This window comes from Podarcis vaucheri, assembly GCF_965113315.1.
Source record: "Podarcis vaucheri genome assembly, chromosome: 14".
NCBI classification, from domain to species: domain Eukaryota; kingdom Metazoa; phylum Chordata; class Lepidosauria; order Squamata; family Lacertidae; genus Podarcis; species Podarcis vaucheri.
The window spans coordinates 48,794,409-48,815,249 of NC_138752.1; the positions used below are offsets into that span (position 1 = coordinate 48,794,409).

Sequence of the window (20,841 nt, forward strand, 5' to 3'; positions counted from 1 at the left end):
TTTAGGAGGAAATAAGTGCGTCTTACGGAGCGAAAAATACAGTAAGTGATACCTCCTCACTGCTATGTTCAGTCTTCCTCTTAGTTCTGCTGTCAGCCCCCCTGCAGCTTAACTCTTTCTTTCTTTCTTTCTTTCTTTCTTTCTTTCTTTCTTTCTTGGGGGGCAGGCGGAGCAGCTCATGGAGGAATGGAACGAAGACCTGGATGGCATGGAGGGCTTTGTCCTGGAAGGCAAGAAGTTCGCCCGCCTACCCGAGGAGGAATTTGGGCATTTCCACACCCAGGATTGTTACGTCTTCCTGTGCCGGTAAGCAGGCCCTTGCTGTCGCTCACCCACCCACCTCCGCAGGCATTGCCTCCCTCTTTATTTCTTTTCTCTGTCCAGTCTGATCCAATGCAGAATCATGGAATTAGTAGAGTTGGAAGGGGCCCCCCAAAGGTCATCTAGTCCAACCCCGAACACTGCAGGATTTGGACCAAATGAGAGTGTTTCCGTTGAGTCTGGAAAACAAGCCTACGGAGCTGACTTAGACTGAACCAGGCCACGGGTCCGCCTGGGCCCTCCACACCTCTCAACCCGGCCCTCGAGGCTCTCCCCAAGCCACGCCCCCTTGGCCACACCCCTTCTCGCTAGGCCACACCCCTCGCGGTCCTGCTTGGCTCCGCTTTTGAGCCCTGCAGTGTAGATGGGGCTTTCGATCCGCACTGAAGCTTCCTCGGGAGGAGGGAGCAAGCTGCCTCCATCGCTGAGCGATTCACTGTGCTTTGCGCCTTCAAAGGTACTGGGTCCCCGTGGACAGCGAGGAGCAAGAGGAGGAGAAGAAGAGGAAGAAGAAGAGACCCGAAGGGGCTGCCGAGGGAGAGGAGGAGGAAGAGGAGGAGGAGGAGGAAGAAGAAGAGGAGAAGCAGCCCGAGGAAGATTTCCAGTGCGTTGTTTATTTTTGGCAAGGCAGGGAGGCCTCCAACATGGGCTGGCTCACATTCACTTTCAGCCTCCAGAAGAAATTTGAGAACCTTTTCCCTGGGAAGCTGGAGGTGAGCAATTTCGGTGGTACCCGAGGGTCGATTTCCAAAAAAATCCACTGGGAGAATGGTTATGTCCATGTGGAGACGGCAGTATTGAGTCAGCAGCTCGTGTGCTTCTGGCTTGCACTCATGATAAAGAAATGTTAAATTGATTATAAAACTAATGAAATGTATAAACTTGAAAAGCATAAATAAAAGGGAGGGTACATGGCCGGCTGGAACCCAGAACAAAGGCACTCTGCACTCTGGTTATTTGAGTCAACCACTTAATATAAGAGGAACCGTGGCCATAGATGGTAATGTACTTTACCGTGTATTAGATGAGGGTTCCCCCCCCAAAAAAAAAACCAGATCATGTTAAAGGGGGAGGGATATACTCGTTCAGCGCATATTGTTGACATGTGGTTTTCAGCCAACCCCCTTAAAAAAAGCTCAGCTCTGGGCAATTCCCTCCCATTTCCTTAAGTTTGAGTCCCCAAAAATTGGGGGCGTCTTATACAAGGGGGCGTCTTATACACGGAAACGTACGGTAATCCTCCCCTGCTCCTTCTTCCATCGCTTCAGGTCGTGCGGATGACACAGCAGCAGGAAAACCCTAAATTCCTCTCCCACTTCAAGCGGAAATTCATCATCCACAAGGGCAAGAGGAAAGCGAGAGACGATGGGCTTCAACCCAGCCTCTACCACATCCGTACGAACGGCAGCGCCCTCTGCACCCGGTGAGCGGCTCTTGCCTCTGACCCCTATAGGCCCCCGCCTTAGGAGTCTTCCTTTCTGATTTTTTAAATTATTATTAATTAATTAATTTTAATTATTATTATTTATTCATTTTTCTTTTTCATTCATTACATACATCTCAATTTCTTAACATATATTGTATATTCCTCCCTCCCTCCTCTCCAGGGCTTCCCCCAACTTCCGCTTCTGGTTTGTTTTTCTTTTCACTCACTTTGCTATCTCCTAACAGAAAAAGTAGGACGCGGGTGGCGCTGTGGGTTAAACAACAGAGCCTAGGACTTGCCGATCGGAAGGTTGGCGGTTCGAATCCCCGTGACGGGGAGAGCTCCCATTGCTCGGTCCCTGCTCCTGCCAACCTAGCAGTTCGAAAGCACGTCAAAGTGCAAGTAGATAAATAGGTACCACTCCGGCGGGAAGGTAAACGGCGTTTCCATGCGCTGCTCTGGTTCGCCAGAAGCGGCTTAGTCATGCTGGCCACATGACCCAGAAGCTGTACGCCGGCTCCCTTGGCCAATAAAGCGAGATGAGCGCCGCAGCCCCAGAATCAGCCACGACTGGACCTAATGGTCAGGGGTCCCTTTACCATTTTCTCATACTAACAATGTGAATGTTTATTTAAATCCTGCCATCAAGTCTATTGGCTTTCTTTGTTTCTGCAAATATAATATAAATGGTTCCCATTCTTTTTCGAAATCGCTGTTGTCTTTTTCTCTTAAACTATCTTTTTCTTCCTTTCTGGACCCAGGGGCTTTGCCAGCTTTTAACGCCCGTTCTGGGATACCAAGGCCCTCCCTTAGGAATTGTGGGCCATTTAGCTTTATTTGGGTTGTTATAATTCATTAGTCCTGTTGAAATGAATGGGGATGACTGACCTGGCTCTTGTCATTTCCAGTGCGTCTGCCCTGAGTAAAAAATTAGTCGATTATAATAATAATAATTGTGTGCCACCCTTCATCCGAAGATCTCAGGGCGCTTCTCCGGCATAAAAATACAAGATGAAAAGCGCAAAATGCATAATTTGAAACAAGAACAAACCAGTAACTCCCCCCATATACAGGTGTAACTCGAAAAATTAGAATAACATGGAAAAGTTCATTTATTTCAGTAATTCAACTTAAAAGGTGAAACTAATATATGACATTAGTTTCAAAATTCTAATTTTCTGAGATTGTTAATTTGGGGTTTTCATCAGCTGTACGCCATAATCATCACAATGATAACAAATAAAGGCTTGACATATCTCGCTTTGCATGTCATGAGTCTATCTCATATATTAGTTTCACCTTTTAAGTTGAATTACTGAAATAAATGAACTTTTCCACGATACTCTATTTTTCGAATTTCACCTGTATGTGTGGAGAGAGACATAAACACCCACCCTGTGAAGAGAGTTTACACTCATGACAATCCAGTGGAATCCCTGGGGTTTAGTCCCGTCTGAACAGAGCATGTACAGCGGCTGACTCAAGGCACTCTGAGCAGTTTGCAGTGTGAATCTTTAGAGATTATATTACACCCATGACCAAATTATAACGTAGAATCGTCTATAACTGAGTTGGTACCACAGGCAGCTCTCTCTGAGGGACGCTGTCATTGCAAAGAACAACATACGCAGCTGTTTTATGCAGTCGGACCATTCTAGTATTGTCTCCTCCAAGCTAGTGTTGTCTACACTGGCTGGCAGCAGCTCTCCTGCGTCTCTCCCAGCCCTAACTCGGAGGTGCTGGGGATTTGAACCCGGGACATTTTGCACGCAAGGCAGATGCTGTAGCCCACTGAACAGTGTGTCTTCCCACCAGGCTAAACGTACTCTGCATCTTCACTTGTTCCTCAGAGGACGGTTTCCAGCATTCTCGCCAACTTCTTGGTTGTTCTTCTCAGAAATGGGCATAGTCACAATGACAGGTGTTAACTTTCACCTTTTCTGTGTTGGCGATTGCGATTGATTACCTTTTTTCCTTCCCCTTTTCTTCCCAGATGTATCCAGATCAACACAGACTCCAGCCTTCTCAACTCTGAGTTTTGTTTTATCCTGAAGGTAACCTCTTTGTCAGGGTCTAAGTCTAATACTTTATAGTCTGGTTTTCAACTCTTAAAGTGGAATTAAACTCCTTATAGGATTTTATACTGCTGCTTTCTCTAATATGGGATAGCTTTAGCATACTCAGGAATCAAAAGTTTTGTGTCTCTCTTGTAGGAAATGCAGTGCTTTTTTTCTAAAAAAATATTTAGGGGTCCTCTCATTTTCCTCCCATATTGAAATACTGCCCCTCAATGAGGCCAAACGATTCACAAAATGTTTAGGGGTATGCGTTCCCCGGGGGGGGGGGAGCACTGAGGAAATGTATAAACGTCCAGCATTCATAAGGGCTAGCAACTTGTTCTTTAAAATGAATTCGTGAAAACGAGGTGCCTGAAAAAAATTGAATTTTTGTGACTTTTCTTGCATTTGGCAAGTCACAGAACCTATATTGTGCAACATACAGTGGTGCCTCGCAAGACGAAAAGAATCCGTTCTGTGATTCTCTTCGTCTAGCGGTTTTTTCATCTTGCGAAGCAAGCCCATTGACAGATTAGCGCTATTAGCGGCTTTTAGCAGCTTATCGGATCAGCTGATAAGCGGCTTAGCGGCTTAGAAAAAGGGGGGGAGGGGAAAAAACCCGCAGGAACTCACAAGACATTGTCGTCTTGCGAAGCAAGCCCATAGGAGATTTGTTTTGCGAAGCACCTCCAAAACGGAAAACTCTTTCGTCTAGCGAGTTTTCCGTCTTGCGAGGCATTCGTCTTGTGGGGCACCACTGTACTCACTAATCATCTTTTAAAAGGTGCAATGGAAATTTGGGGGGCCTCTTTTCCTTGCTTCTTGTGAATGGTGATGCACACACTTGCACACACTCCTGGATTACGGAATATGTCATTCAGAAGTCTACAACCTGGATTTAAGAAATCATTTTGGATAGTATTTAACAGTTCTTCTTTAGAGAGCATTCTGTTCAAGAGCACCCTTTTCAGAACAGGAAAAACTAATACTGATCTGTCACTGGCCACAACCGTAGTTCCAGGTCACCCTTCCGACAGCTGTGGGATTTTGTTTTTCTATTAACGTTCTTGTTAACAGCAATAATGATAATAAAATTGCTTGGTCGCTTTTCCCACAAAACTGACTCAAGGCAACTTACAGAAACAAACACTTGAAAACAAGAGTAAAAACAACCTGAAATGCTCAACTGCAATATGTATAAATGAGTAGATCCAATTCAACCCTCAAAAAATGAACAGGAAATTAAGGTCCCTGCCATGACATCCTTCTATACTTTTGTCCCCTAACGCTGATGGTGGGGGGGTTGTGTTGGAAGTTTGGGGGCAGCTTATTGTGAATGGTTAAAACGGAGTCAGAGATCTCTAAATTCCCTGTATTTTGACCTCCTTGCTTACCTCCATATCTCAAATGGTGTGGCAGGAAAATTCAAGGACAATCCAACATCCACTATTTCAGTGTAGTATGGTATCAAAATATATTTTTTATTTGCAGTATATATATAGATATCTTTTCAAAATGAGAGCAAGAGCATCAAGTGATACTTAGGACAGTCCTAGTTGTTTTCCAGTGTATTTCTTATTAATTAAAAATTCCACGTGGTGCAAGCAAATGGTTGTTCTGAAAGTGTGGCCCAGAGAAAAAAGTTTAAGAACCACTGGTTTAGGCCAATACATCTTACAGGTATTTAGACCCATACCTGTATCCTCCTTTACCACTTCCTGACACTTCGGACCTCAAGACGAGAGGTCACCTTTAATGATCCCCCAAGAGAACAGAGGAACTAGCCTGGCTGCCTTTGTTTTCTCCAGATAAGTTAGTTTGGTTGGAACTAGACACCTTTTCCCATCCTAGTTTTGTGCTTCCAATAATAAACTATCGTCTTCTTGCTCTGCAAGCATCTCTTTGTGTGCGATGGCAGCAGCCAAAGTCCACTCTTTGGCCGGACACACTAAACTCGCTATGTACGGAAACTCTCCAGGAGGTTATAGGGTTCCCTTTGAACATTTCCCCCCCCCCTTTTCTCCAGGTTCCCTTTGAAAGCACAGACAACCAAGGCATTGTGTACACCTGGGTGGGCCGGGCTGCCGACCCCGACGAAGCCAAGCTGGCTGAGGACATGATGAACTGCATGTTTGATGACTCCTACAGCAAGCAGGTGAGTCAGAGCAGGAAGACAATGGCCGTGGGGGGGGCTGCGCGTGAGATGGTGAAGCGGACCGTTTCCCATCCTCTTTCCTCGCAGCCAGGACCGTATTTAGGTTTGATGAGGCCCTAAGCTGCTGAAGGTAATGGGGCCCTTTATATGTCCAGCTGTCCTTTGTCAACAACAAATGGTCGCTGTTTTTTGTGTTGAATATGTGCTATATGGTAATTTATGAGTTTGACCAAACTGCGGGAGACAGGACTGCCTGGCGTGCTCTCGTCCATGGGGTCACGAAGAGTCGGACACGACTAAACAACAAAAACAAAATTTATGGACCTAATAGGTATCTAAAGCCCTTTGCACATAGCAAAACATGCATTTTATCAAATTAATTGTTGAACTGAAATACAGTTAAGAAGTAGTACCGTATTTTCCGCTCCGGAAGACGCACCTGACCATAAGACGCACCTAGTTTTTAGAGGGGGAAAGCAAGAAAAAAAATATTCTGCGCAGAGCATGTAAGCAGCTCTCACTTTTCTTGCTTTAAACCCTGCGCAGCGCCTCTTGTTCTGCTGGCTTCCCAGCAAAGCGGGGTGAGGGACGAAAGGGAGCCCTTGCAAGGGAGCGCTGAGCAGAGCCTGGCAGCGGCTCTTGCTGGCTTTTCTGGGAGTTGGGGGAAGGGACAGAAGGCAGCCCGTCAGTCCCTTCTCCCACCTCGCAGAAAAGCCCCTAAGAGCTGCACACGCGCTCCGTGCGGCTCTTTAAAGGGAGCTCTGAGCAGAGCCTCCCGCCTGCATTCACTCCATAAGACGCACACACATTCCCCCTTACTTTTTAGGAGGAAAAAAGTGCATCTTAAGGAGCAAAAAATACAGTACAGTGGTGCCTCGCAAGACGAAATTAATTGGTTCCGCAAGTTTTTTCTTCTTGCGAGTTTTTCGTCTTGCGAAGCACGGTTTCCCATAGGAATGCATTGAAAATCAATTAATGCGTTCCTAGGGAAACCGCTTGCCAGGCTGGCGGTGCGGAGAAGGGCTTTTCTCCCCACCGCAAGCCTTCAGGACAGGTACGGGAACAGAGGGGAAGGGGCGCAGCGCTTTCCCTCTGTTCCCGGGGCTTACGTGGGAGGAGGGTTTTTCCTCCCCACCGCCAACATTCAGAACAGCATTCTGAATGTTGGCGGTGGGAAGGAAAACCCTCCTCCCACCCCAAGTCTTCAGGAAAGCCATCCGAAGCTGGGCGGCGGGAGGAGGCGTTCCCCCCCCCCCCGGCATCGGAGCTTCGTTCCGATGCCGCGCGGCGGGAGGAGGCGCCCCCCCGGCATCGGAGCTTCGGTCCAATGCCCGGCGGCGGGAGGAGGTCCGAGGACAGTGGGGAAGACGCGCTGCGCTTCCCCGCTGTCCCGGAGATTTCCCTATGGGCTGTCGTCTTTCGAAGCAAGCCCATAGGGAAATTCGTTTTGCGAAGCGCCTCCAAAACGGAAAATCCTTTCGTCTAGCGGGTTTTCCGTCTTGCGAGGCGTTCGTCTTGCGGGGTACCACTGTATATTAATAGTGAAATGCAATTAAGAAGTATATTAATAGTGAAATAATTATGAAGCTCTAACTTAAAAGGATTTTTTAATTCATAACAAACTTAATAATGCAAACACATTGGCATTTGGCAATAACAAAAGTTCCTTTAAAAACAGACTTGTAATTGGGGGGGGGGGGGCAAGTGTGTGGCTTGTTTAGCTTATACCTAAATCTGGCACTGCTGGCAGCCTGCCCTGGTTACAAAGATATCGCTGGCATCAGGCAGATTGGGGAAGGTACATTGGGGGGTTGGGCTGGATGACCTCTGGGGAACTTATGGTTTGCTCTGGGTGTTCACGCAGCCTGCAGGGGTTTCTGCTGGCGTGAGCCTGAATTGCATCACATCTGAAGGAGAGAACCATCGAAGGCCGCTAGCCGGGACGTCTCTGCTCTGCCTCCACAGTTGGAGGCAAAAATGGAAGGGAGAGAAGGGCTCTTGCACTCCGGTCCTGATTTTGGTGGTTTCCCGGGGGCATCTGGGTTGGCCTCTGTGAGAACAGGACGCTGGACTAGGTGGGCTACTGGCTTGACCCAGAAGCCCTGTCTTACCTGCCTCACAATGGCCACTCCACCTTTTGTTCCAGGTGATAAATGAGGGAGAGGAGCCGGAGAACTTCTTCTGGGTTGGGATTGGTGCACAGAAGCCTTATGACGGAGATGCAGACTACATGAAGTATTCTCGCCTGTTCAGGTGGGCGCTCTTCCTCTTGGTCCTCTCCCCTCGCTCTCTTCCTTCTCATGAAAAATATTTTACCTCCTTCAGGTGCATTAGCGTAAGCTTTGAAAACCATGGAGGGGGGCATCGTAGAACGCTATGGGGGACCTGTGGCTCTCCAGAGTTTGATGGACTCCAATGCCCATCAGTCCCATCTTACACGGTGTTGTAAATAAAAATATGCCCTTTTCCCTTATGGGATATCCAAGAGCCCATATAGAGTCCTTACATAGGTTCCCTATTGATAGGAGAAAATAACAGAGGCCAACCAGAGAATATTGAGAAGCAAAGCAGCTAGTAAGCTTGATCTTTAATTGATCTGTTGCAACAGGGTGCTCTCCTCACCCGCAGGAGAGGAGGAGGCCCCCCAAAAATTGCTGTGCAAGGGCTTATAAAGACTTTTGAAATTCCCATCCTCTAGATCAAGACCACCCCCAGAAACATTATGCATACATCACAGAAGGGGTGTAACCTAAGACCACCCCTCAGATACATCCCACCTACATCACAGAAATTTTAATGTTATTCTCCTGTCACAGTTTATCTCCTGTCTGGCAAGTTACTTGATTGGATTTCCTGGGGAGCCTGGCCATTCTTTTGTAGTGGTAAAATACTTATTTCCTGGGCCAGGTCACAGGCTCACACCTTATTCAAACAGACATATCCTTGAGACAGGATTTGTGAGGAAAGAGACAATGGGGAGGCTTTTCCAGTTTAACCTTGCAGAGAAAGGATTTGGTCAGTTTAGGAATAAAAATGGTTCCAGGTTGGTCTTCCTGTGTTGATCTATGTATGTGCAGTTATGAACATTACCATATATCTAAGACCATAAAATTCCTATCACATCGGTCACCGTGGGGGGGGCAGGGGGGGTTGGAGACAAGGGGACCTGCCGTGCTGCAGTTTCCCAACCCCTTGGCACTGAAGCCCCACTCAAATGACTGCTGGTCATGTTATTGTGCCCTTTCTTCAGCTTCTAAAATCTCACGCCCCTCCGACATGCAATTTCACACAATTCCATGAAGTCACAAAGTCCAGCAACTTGCATTATAAACCTGATAATTTTTTTTATTTTAAAAAACCCCTCAAGCCATTCATAAGAAGCGTAATAGCTAGTCCTGTTTCCAGAGAGGTCGCTCAGTTCCATCAAAGGCCACGGTCACACCAAACATTTAAAGCACTAGCATACTGCAGCCATGGCTTCCCCCAGAAAATTCTGGGAGGTGTAGTTTGCTATGCCCTATCCCATGGGTAGGCAAACCAAGGGCCGGGGGCCGGATCCGGCCCAATCACCTTCTCAATCCAGCCTGTGGACGGTCTGGGAATCAGCATGATTTTACATGAGTAGAATGTGTCCTTTTATTTTAAATGCATCTCTGGGTTATTTGTGGGGCATAGGAATTCGTTCATTATTTTTTTCAAAATAAAGTCCAGCCCCCCACAAGGTCTGAGGGACAGTGGACCGGCCCCTTGCTGAAAAAGTTTGCTGACTCCTGCCCTATCCTGTTTACAGGGCTACAAATCCCAGAGAGGGGTTGAACAATCCCTCTTCTCTTCCCAAAGAACTGTGGGACTCAGAGTTATTTGAGGGGGAACAGGGGTTTTCTAACAACTCTCAGCACCCGTGAAAAAACTGCAGCTCCCAGAATTCTTTGGGGGCTCCCAGAATTCCGTGACCGCACAATGATACCACTTTAACTATTGCGGCTTCCAGCGAAGAACTCTGGGAACTGTAGTTTAAGGGTGGTGATAGTTTGGAGGTTCCTTTTTGCCAGGGCTTGAATCCAAGACCGTCTGCATGAAAGCAGGTGCTTTGCCACTGAGCCCACAGCCCTTCCCCATTTTACTGAAATTCACTTCTGGCCTTGTCTCTCAGGTGCTCCAATGAAAAGGGCTATTTTGCAGTGTCTGAAAAATGCTCAGATTTCTGCCAAGACGATTTGGCAGACGACGACATCATGCTCCTGGACAATGGGCGTGAGGTAAAAGTTTTGGGCATGGGGGATGTATTTAGTGAGGGGTCTTAAAAATATGTTTTTGGGTGTGAGGAATTCAAATCTGCTATTTTTGCAATTGGACAACAATTAGCTTGGTTAAGTCTACGTTTGATGAACTAGCACATAAACAGCTTTCGGGAAACCAAACAATTTTAATTTTTGCCTTCTGAAAACATCACGTAATTAATAATAACATATAACTGTAATTACCTGGCAGTCATTTTTCATGATATCTGTGCATACCTTTTACTTACCAAGCAAAACTAAATTTTGGTAATTTGACCAAGATTATCTCTTGATTTCCCGAGTTGTGTTACAACTTTTTAGCACCCCTCATTTTGGGAGATTTGAAAGCTGAAAAATTCAGTACACCCTAATGATGGGGAGTTTGGGGGCTCCCAGCCTCTCAGAAAGAGGGAGGGAGGAGGCAGATAGAAAATGGGAGCAAAATCTGTGAATCGGGACATGAGAGGAGACTCTTTCCCCCTGCCAAGTGATTATTTTGGGATACGTGCTTTAATTTTAATTTCTATTAAACTTGTGTTTTCAACCTATTCCGGCTTTTTTCTCTTCTCCCCTCACCCCGGCAGGTATACATGTGGGTAGGAACACAGACCAGCCAGGTGGAGATAAAGTTGAGTCTCAAAGCCTGCCAGGTAAGGAAGACACCTCTGGATATCACAATTGTCCAACAATCCTAGGGATCCCACCCCCAAAAAACTTGATTCAGAGCAAATTGCGTTTCATTCATAGCATTGTATAGTTGGCAGGGGCCTCCTGCAATGCAGGGATAGGCAGCCGCCCCACACGGGGATCGAACCTGCAACCTTTTGTAAGCACCGGGCTCTAACCGACGGAGCTATGCAGGCAGGGATAATTGCTGTTTCCCATGAATCCTGAAACTGGCTCATCGTTGAGATCGCTCTGCTTGTGGAGCGTGGTCCAATGACTCATGGGGGTTGTGTCGTGGTTTGGGGCAGGGACCGCAGCATCCTCCCTTTTTTGGCTATTTGCAGGGGACCATTTTTCAGTCGAGGGCCGCATTTCTGTTTGGAATTGGCCAGCAGGGGCCACATGCTGGCAGTGGGTTGGTGCCAGAGTTAGAAGAGAGCAGGGCAGCCCCTTTCATTCTGCCCCTTCCTCCTTTTTCAACCACCCAATCCCCTTTCTCTCTCCTTGCCCAACCTCTTCCCCATCCCATGAAACCAGGGTGAGGCCTGTGCCTCGCCTATACCAGGCTGATAGGAGAATGCCAAACCTAAGAGACAGGCAAGAGCGCTCTAAGAGCTGGATCAGGCCAATGGCAAAGCAGGGCCTGAACACAACAGCATTTACCCTATATCAGAAGTGTTTTTAGGTCATTAACGTGTTTTAATTTATGTTTGATTTGTATTGTTTTCGGTCCCGGACTCCCTTGGGGAAGTAGGTCGAAGTGGAAAGGCAACCATTTTTTCCTCTTCCCTCCCTTTCCCTCGTCCTTGCATGATGTGTTTTTAATGTTTTGGGTTTTTTTAATAAAAAGATTGGCTTTTAGGAACTGTCTTGTTTAGACTACATTAAGCTGCTCCTGGGAGCCTTTTTGGCTGAGCAGCAATGCTTAAAATGAAAAGCAATGAAAATAATTAAATTTAAACTTTAAACTTGAAGCAGAGGTAGTATTGGGGCTGGCAAGCCCTTGGCGGCCTAATCCAACCCTTTTATATGTGTGGTGTAGGGAACCAGCATTTTGTTGTCTCCTGCCTCTGAACTTTCCCCCGTTTTCTCCGCAGGTATACATCCAGCACATGCGCTCGAAGGACACAGCTCACCCGCGGAAACTGCGCCTGGTTCGGAAAGGCAACGAACCGCCTGCCTTCACCCGTTGCTTCCATGCCTGGAGCGTTTTCCGGAAGCCTCCGGCCTAAGCCGCTCGCCGATGGCGGTGGCCTCTCCATGGGACTCTATGGCACCTGCTGGACCTCAGTGCTCAAGTAGGGGCGGTACAGCTGTATCCTGGTTTTTTTTTCTAAGACCACCTGATTGGACAAAATGTTACTAGAGGAGGAGCTAGAATTTGCCCCTCCCATTTTAAAGAAACAACACCAGCCTATTAATTCCCCCCCCCCCTTTACAAACCACTTTTCACCTAAATTTTTCTCTCCCCTCACCACCTTGGGGCAGTGAAATAGATGCTGCCTGGACACACTCTTGCGAAAACATTGCCGCTGGGACTCTTCCCACAGCTACAGCATCACTATGTTGTTTTTCCCACTTGCACAGAGATCTTTTTTATATATAGTATATTTAACAGAACGCACGTGAGCTGCGACTTCTTATTCTGCTCTTTGAGAGCACTGCAGCCTGGATCCAGTTTGAAGTCTGTAACAGCAGCCTCTCTCCTGCAAATGGATGGCCTGTCTCTTTTTGAAGCAAGTTGTGCGAGGCTGGGCAGAGGAGCGAGACGACTGGCGCCTTCAACTTGGGCAAAAGAGTTTGCAGTGCACTTAAAAGACTTCAGGAAAAACCGCGACGGAGAAGTCCATTTTAAAAATCAGATAAAATAAAATCGAGTTTATTGCTTTTTAAAGTTGTTATCTGCTGCTAGACCTCATGGATGCAAAAAATGTCTCCTTTGAAATGTATGGTGACTTGTGCATTTTGAGGAAAAGGCAGGCATACCTTTTATCTATAAAAGCCTACCATGCAATTGCTGCAGTTGTCCTTTTATAGGTTAGTATCTTGCAGAATTCCTGTACGGGAGGAGGAAATTGTGGATATTTTACATTCATGTTTTGGTGACTGGCCTGGTCTTTCATAATATTGCTTATTTCCAGCAGAGTAACATTTTTAAGTGTTGCCCCCTTTACACTGACTTTTCTGTGTCAGAAAGCGAGAACCTTTTCAGGTGTAAAAGCTTCCCCAAACCCCAAAAAGGATTTGGCCTGCTCTAGGTCATGCCCATGCTAATCTCCATCTACCGTATTTTTCGCTCTATAACACGCACCTGACCATAACACGCACATCGTTTTTAGAGGAGGAAAACAAGGGAAAAAATATTCTGAATGAAACAGTGGACGTATCATTTTTGTGCTTCATGCTGTGGCCACAGACATGTGATCTGATGGTGAATTTGGGGTGACCCAATGCAAAAATCCTGAGAATCCCTGTGGATCCATGCTTTGTACCACTTTTTTGCACCATTGCAGCCCCAGGCAACAGTGGGTGCGTGATTTGGGGGGGGCAGGCTGTAGCCATGGACATGCTGTGTGCTCTGATGGTGAATTTGGGGTGACCCAATGCAAAGATCCTGAGGATCTATGTGGATCCATGCTTTGTAACCACATTTTAAGTGGGGAGGGAAGGAAAAACACAGAAGGCTAAGAATGCAGGAGAGGGCTATAACGTGAGGAAAGGAAGGCAAAAGTTCCCCCCCACCCACCCACCCAAGCCAGCCAGCGCTCTCTCTCTCTCTCCCTCCCTCCCATCTGCATGTTTTCCGGCTGCCTGATATTTATTTTTTTTAATTGCCTTGACAGAAGAAAGCATTTTAACTGCATTAAGAACTATTTAGCAGCGAAACCTAAGCTTTGCCATCCCTTAAGAGGTACACAACACTGTAATCTTCCAGATCGCATGAATTTACAGGCAAAACACTGTTTAAGGATTTCATCCTTTTAAATGGAAGAAAGCATATTTGAATGCTGTGTGTCCCCAAAAACAAAAAGCAGGAAGTCAAATCAGAATTTTAAACTGAACCTGTAATCTCTCTCCCTTCACAAACATTGTTCCCTCCGGAGCACAGAGAGGAATTAGAGGGACGCTCTGCTTTCCTCTCTACTTGCCTGGAGGGGAGGGGCTTTCCCTGCTCTTTGTTCCGTTTCAGCAAACACAGCAACGAAACAGAGCGGGAGGGCAGTAAGACCCTGAAGCAGAATGCAGGAAAGCTGCCACTTCCTCTTCTTGCCTGGAGGGGAGGGGCTTTCCCTGCTCTTTGTTCCGTTCAGCAATTGTGAAGCCCGATTTGATTTTTGCCTCATTTTTCGGCTCCAGGGACCACACATTCGCTCCATAACACGCACAGACATTTCCCCTTCCTTTTCAGGAGAAAAAATCTGCGTGTTATAGAGCGAAAAATACGGTATTTATAAGGTGGGTCCTTAATCTGCTTGGCTCTTCAGTGGGTGCTGCAAACAGCCTCCAACCTAAGCAGGACATGGGACGACTGCCACCATCTCAAAGCCACCCTTGTCTGCCCCCTTCAGAAGGCAGGAAGTTCCCACTGCCTTCTTCCTCCCTGTACCGGGGACTGGCAGCTGCAGTTTCACCCCGGTCCTTCGTGGGGCTGATGCTACTTGTTCCCTCTTCCGCTTTTCAATATCGCGATGTGTCTATATAATCATGAAGTTTGGCTGCTGATACATCACAATGTTGGAAAGCTGATATCGCCCAGGCTTACCTGGGAGCGATGGGAGTTCAAAACTTATCAGGAGGCCATCAGGCAAAGAGAAACCTAGAGGTACGCTCTGGCTACGTTTGTGACCTCGGATGACAGCAACTACCCTCTGAAATGGGGCTGGGGAACTGGATCCCACCTATCAGTGGCCTGACATCATGATTCAAGGTGCGTTTGAACATGGCTGTCCGCCCATTCCACTCGCTTAGCTGTTCTGTGATGTTTTCTCCATTGCTATTGCATCACTCCCATCAGGAAGGGCACCCTAGCACAACAAAACATGAGACTTAAAAAATAAAACAGAATGTTTTTGGCATAAGCAGCTAAAGGATTTTCTGCAGGGACCTACAGGTTATGAACGGACTGGAAACCAAGTTGTATACAGTGGTGCCCCGCAAGATGAATGCCTCGCAAGACGGAAAACTCGCTAGACGAAAGAGTTTTCCGTTTTGGAGGTGCTTCGCAAAACGAATTTCCTATGGGCTTGCTTCGCAAGACGACAATGTCTTGCGAGTTCCTGCGGGGTTTTTTTTTTCCTTTCCCCCCTTTTTCTAAGCCGCTAAGCCGCTTATCAGCTGATCCGATCAGCAGATAAGCCGCTAATAGCGCTAATCCGTCAATGGGCTTGCTTCGCAAGACAAAAAAACCACTAGACGAAGAGAATCACAGAACGGATTCTTTTCATCTTGCGAGGCACCACTGTATTGTGAATGCTTTGCAGACACAAAACAGTATTGATCATATTTAGCTTCCTCCAATACCATCATGAGCACAAAGTCATAATGAACCCACAATTCACAGGGAACCTGGAACAACAAGCCACACATAAGCTTAAGATATTATTAAATGCTTTATTTTTTCCATTATTAAAAACCTGTATTAATAACTAAACAATGCTAAATCCATCATCTGAGCAAAACAAAGAAGGTCCCAACAGAGAGGGTACATTCTACCAAGGAAACTAACCCCCCCAACTCCCTTCCACAATTAAGTCTGCCAAAATAAAAAAATATTAAGACACACAATGGCACGTCTCCACTATAGACCTCCGCTCTGTCATCCACTCACAAACATGCGCACCCGTGCAAAATCACACACTCTCACATGCACGCCTGGGTTTTGGGGGGAGGGGGCGAGGAATCAAACCGTACCAAAAAAAAAAAAAAAGTCTGACAAAGAGTTTCATGTAACGTCATTATCAGGAGGCAACGTCTGGGCATTAAGAGTGAGGAAATGATCCCACGCATGGAACAGACAGCCACAATCGAAGGCAGAGCCCGCACTATTTTAAGACTTAATACCAGCTTTCGCCAACTTGCTGCCTTCCAGATGTTCTGGACTACAACTCCTAACAGCCCCAGTTGGAGAAAGCTGCTCCATGTTCCAGGCCTGAGCCAGCGCCTGTACCTGTCCGAGACCCAATTTTACAAATATATATAGCGGCTGGCTCCCCTTCTCTCCCACTTGGCCAAACTTTTCTTGGCACTAAAATGTCAGCGGTGGGAACAAAAAACGAGGAAACAACTCGTATTGTAAGACCTCAGCGAAAGAAGAAAGAAACAAAACAAGCCAAGACCTGAACTCAGCGCTTTGTCGCTGCCAAGGCTACCTTGGCCACAAGACAGGCCACAAAGGCCCAGAGCTTCTGCCAGCGGGAGGTAATGCCAAAGTAACACAGGTAAGAGATGACTGCTTATTAAAGCAGAGGTAGAGGAGGAAACTCTGGGCCTTCCAAGTGTTTGCTGGGCTGCAACGCCCATCATTCTCGAGCAAGGAATTGGAGTGCAACATCATCTCGAGGGATGCTAGTTCCCCACCCCTGTATTAACGGCTGCCTGACACACTCCGCCCACCTGCCAGAAGCACATGGCTTTCCACAGGCAAAGGAAGATGGGCAAGTCCAGGCGCAGCCCCTTGTAAGATGCAGCTGGATGATTTAGGTGGCTCACCCAAACACAGAGAGCACGACTTGCCGCAGTCATTGCACACCATCTCCAAATCCATTCTCCAAAACTCCTCAAAGCAGATTATAAAAATCCAGACCAGGGGCTGGGAAGAGAGTCCCACCTTTCGACACAAATCAGGTCCTACAGATTTCCAACATCCCACTGCTTGGCTGGAAAAGAAAGGCTGCCTTTTAATAGCAAAACAGGATTTGGCAGCTGTTTTCAGAGGGTGGCCTGGAGCTGGCGACTTGGAGCCCTTTCGAGATCAGGATTCATAAATAAACGGCCTCGAAAATGTGACAAGAGGGACAGAATCAGGTGGGGGAAGCAAGGTGTCGCAGCCTCTCTGCCCGACAGATGCACCAAAGATGCTTGGGCTCTCCAGATGTCGATGGACCACAACTCCCATCATCCCTGACCATGATGGCTGGACATCTGGAAGGCACAGATTCCCCTCTCTCTGTTAAGGGGGGAGATTTTAAGAGGCGGCAAAAGGAGGAGACAAGGAGTAAATAATAACACACTAGGCAAAGAAAAAGAAAAAACAGATCTAGCTGCTTGTGTTAAAACTCACTGGCTTCAAACACCAGTGCATGATCATAACTCGCCAACCAACCAGCAGAAATATAATGTAATAAAGGTGTCACAACAGGGCCACGTGTGCATAGCAGTACACTTTTGAACCTGCCGCCAAAGTCCCACGGCATACTAGCCTGCTTCCTAAACCCACCTGAAGATCACTCGGCAAAAAATGAAAGGCATATTATTGAGTTTTTTGCCACCTCGTTGCTCTATACACAGGTCACAGGGCTGGCATCAAACAGAAGGTGTCAAAATTTGCAAGCCAAAATTTCAGGAAAGAAGTTGCCGCCTTGTGGCAATAACTGGACCCAATGCTCCTTGGGTCGGGGGTGTGTGTGTGTGTGTGTGAACCTGGGACCCTCCAAATATTGCTCGACTCTTAGCTCCCAGCAGCCAGCAAGGTCAGGGGTGATGGGAGATGTCGTCTCACGACACATTGAAGGCCATCCTTTCAGATAAGGCTGAGAAAGCAAATGGCGGAGCTCCTAAAGAGCACTGCAGTGCGAGATGCAAACACTTATACTTTATGAGTTCCATATTTCCAGTGTCCCTTCATGTACCTCTCCTCCTCCTTCCCCCCATCCTAAAAAAATGCACAGTTCGGGGGACGCCATCAAACAGGAGACGCAGGAAATTCACTCGGACGTTTTCTTATTCGGTGCGAAGCTTGCAGCCATGCAGAAGTAACAAGAGCTCTCTTGAGCGGTTGGTTAGAACTTCAACCACATGGAGGGAAGATGTGCAGCTGCAGGTGGGTTTCCTCGTAGATCCATTTCCCGAAAACCTGCCTCTTGCGCACCCAATTTGTGCAGCTGCGCCGCTGAAAGAAAGCCCTTCTGCCCAGCTAGACAAAATGTTCTCTGCAAGCCAAGAACAAAATAACAACTTTCCGCCAGTATTACAAAAGAACTTCTTCAGGTTGGGCTCTTCTCCAAAGAGTTCCCCGCTAGCACCACAGAAGTGGGAGGCATTTTGCCATAAAATCAAGGCCTATTTTCCCCAGCCGGCTGATGCAAGAAGTTGCCAGAAGTAGGGTGGGATGGGGTGGGAAAGCTCTCAGAAAAAAGGGGGAAAGGAGAATCTGGAAGTATGTAAACAGAGCAATTCAGCCACTCGATCCCAAGAGGTTTCAGAGAGGTGTACCAGGAAGCAGAAACAAAACCATCTGTCAAGTGTGTCTGTATATATCTAAAAAGGCTCCTTTTTCGTGCAAAGTTTGATGCTGATACCTCGGCCAAAGAGAGAGGCTGGTTCAGTCTCGGTGGGATCCTGACGCCACAGGCAGGCCCCTCCCATATGCCCACTTTGTGTCTCGTTTTTGCTTTTTTAGAAAAAAGGTTTTAAGAGTTTTAGTGTGTGTTTTTTGTGCAACGGAAGAGACAACTTGGTCCTGTCGAAGAAGTTGGCACATTTTCCTTTTCTTCATTTTTTCCCCAAAAAGAAGAAGTTGGTGATTGCAAACTTGGGAGAGGTACCAAGGAAGAGGTGATAGGGGAGACCCCCAACACAAAGAAGTCTTCCTCATGAGTCCACTTCCAGGCCGTGCGGTAGAAAAACATTATGACTCTTTGTAATTAAGAAAAAGGAAGCAAATGCAGAACAGGGTCTCTGGAAGGAGAGGAATAGGAAAGACCAACGGTCTGTTACCACACAGTCAAAAGTCTTTTGTCCCTGGGGGGGTGTCGAGCGCCAAAACAGGCCAATGGGACCTTGTGTGGTATCTGCAGAAGGAACACAGAATTATGAGCTGGATATTCTGCAGCTAGACACATCCACTTACAAAACTTCAGTTTCCTTATTTTGAAAAGCCTACACTCTCTGCCTAGTTTTCAAGTTGCCTAGTAAAAACCCAAAACATTGCAATGGCAATAAAATGAATAAGAAACTGAATCAGTAGGATCAAAACGTTATCCAAACCTAGAGTTGCCATACATCTGGAATTTCCCAGATTTTTGTCTGGGAAAATCCAGATGTACGGCAGAAAAGGGCATTTTTTGGCGGAAAAGAAGCTCGGCCATTTTGGGCAAAACTAAAAAAATCTCAACAATGTTGCCCAAAAACGTTTTTCTTTTCACTGTTTGAAATATGGCAACCCTATCCAAACCGGCATCAGGTTTAAGTCAAATTGGCGTTGCAAAATTTGCTCTGCTGCTGTTAACCGAAAGAGGGTTACATGCAGGCAGGCACACCATTAAGTCATATGGCAGTGAGTCACCTGACTGCCATATGACTCCAGGGACATGTCACGTGATGTCAGACGTTTCCCATTAAGGGCAGCAAAGATTCCCGTTGCAGCCGCAAAGGAAGAACCTGCCTTTGCCGCCACCGCTGGTGTCAGGTGTGGGAAAGGCGAAGGGGTTTCACCCAAAATGGACTCCCGGGTCAAATCCAGGGGACTTGCAGGTCTAATGTGGTTTCTTTCTTGCCGCTGACCTATGCTAAGCCCTGAAGTCTAAACCAGAACCCCCATTCTGCTCAGACCCCTCAACCTTATCCTCTGAAAACAAAAAATAGGCTTACAAATTATGTAGGCAAGACCTGAGGCCTAGAAACCTGACTCTTCTCTCTTCACAGGACGTACCTCATTTGATCAAGATCCCTGGAGAACGAGCCTCGTCCTCATTTATGTTCCTCAGATTTCTCTCTGCTTCCTCCGATGGCCTGCGAGAGATCAGGGTTTTAACATTATTTATTTAAAATGTTTTCAGTCTGCGCTTTGGCCTCACAGAACCCAAGGCATGGCAGAGATGGTTATCATTTTGTCCCTAGCATTTGGGGACATGCTGCCACTGAACAAGGAGATTTTCCTCTCAGTATCCAAATAAGGGGAACCAAGCATTATCACCGTAACATTCTTTTTAATAGAAAAAAAGGCATTTTAAACTAAATAACAATCACTGGAATGGTGTGTTTAGGTTTACTCCTTGTCCATTTCACAGATTTTAAGGAGAAGTTATCAGGTCTTCCCATCATCATGCCATGTAGTTTAGATATAGATAGATCAAAAGATATATATTATTTAGAAGATTTGTACCCCACTCTTCAGCCAAAAAGGCCCCCAGGGCAGCTTACATACAATCAAAACAAGGTGGCTTACAATCTGAAAAAACCCATGACACACAAGGGGAAAGGGACAGGGACGGAAGAGGAAAAACCAAAACCCAGGCACCAATTTCTAAACAGTTGTTCCTCTATTGACAAGCTGGCACAGTTCAGGGGCTGGGCTTTTGGATAAGTTGATGGGAGCGAGCCTGGGATAGCTCAGTCAGTAGAGCACGAGACTCTGAATCTGAGGGCTGTGGGTTCAAGCCCCATGTTGGGCAAAAGTTTCCTGCACGGTAGGAGGTTGGACTAGATGACCCTTGGTGCCCCTTCCAACTCTACAATTCTGTGATTCTCTCCCTCCCAATGGCTAGACAGAGATAGGTCTAAGATAAGGGCAGAGACTTACGCCAAGTAATCCTTCACTTCCTCAGCGGTGATGTCTCCGGTGGTATCCAGTGGGGTGTCGATGCTGTTATTGGGTGAATCCACTGGCGTTGGAGAGAAAGAAGCCTGGTGTTCATCCGGAGACCCTGAGGGTTGGAGAAAGGGGGAAGAACCTTAGAGGAGCGCTGACAGAGCAGAATAAAGGCCCGTCCATCTCCT

General features: G+C 46.9%; 2 protein-coding genes across 8 annotated transcripts in view; one reads left to right on the forward strand and one right to left on the reverse strand.

Moving 5' to 3' along the window:
- FLII (FLII actin remodeling protein) overlaps positions 1-12,919 on the forward strand; it is a 57,381-nt gene extending 44,462 nt beyond the window's left edge. Inside the window, exons 22-30 of the mRNA XM_082199621.1 lie at positions 167-306; positions 779-1,034; positions 1,590-1,744; positions 3,741-3,801; positions 5,831-5,959; positions 8,106-8,212; positions 10,113-10,218; positions 10,824-10,889; positions 12,003-12,919. Coding sequence (XP_082055747.1) covers positions 167-306; positions 779-1,034; positions 1,590-1,744; positions 3,741-3,801; positions 5,831-5,959; positions 8,106-8,212; positions 10,113-10,218; positions 10,824-10,889; positions 12,003-12,137 — 1,155 coding nt within the window. The 3' untranslated portion in view covers positions 12,138-12,919. The remainder of the gene's footprint in view (positions 1-166; positions 307-778; positions 1,035-1,589; positions 1,745-3,740; positions 3,802-5,830; positions 5,960-8,105; positions 8,213-10,112; positions 10,219-10,823; positions 10,890-12,002) is intronic.
- Positions 12,920-15,496: 2,577 nt separating this feature from the next.
- LLGL1 (LLGL scribble cell polarity complex component 1) overlaps positions 15,497-20,841 on the reverse strand; it is an 89,455-nt gene continuing 84,110 nt past the window's right edge. For all 7 annotated transcript variants that reach the window (XM_082199645.1, XM_082199643.1, XM_082199646.1 and 4 more), the window contains exons 21-23: positions 20,645-20,768; positions 19,775-19,854; positions 15,497-18,914 (exon numbers count right to left, since the gene is read on the reverse strand). In XM_082199645.1, the coding sequence (XP_082055771.1) occupies positions 19,776-19,854; positions 20,645-20,768 (203 nt within the window). In that variant the 3' untranslated portion in view covers positions 15,497-18,914; position 19,775. The remainder of the gene's footprint in view (positions 18,915-19,774; positions 19,855-20,644; positions 20,769-20,841) is intronic.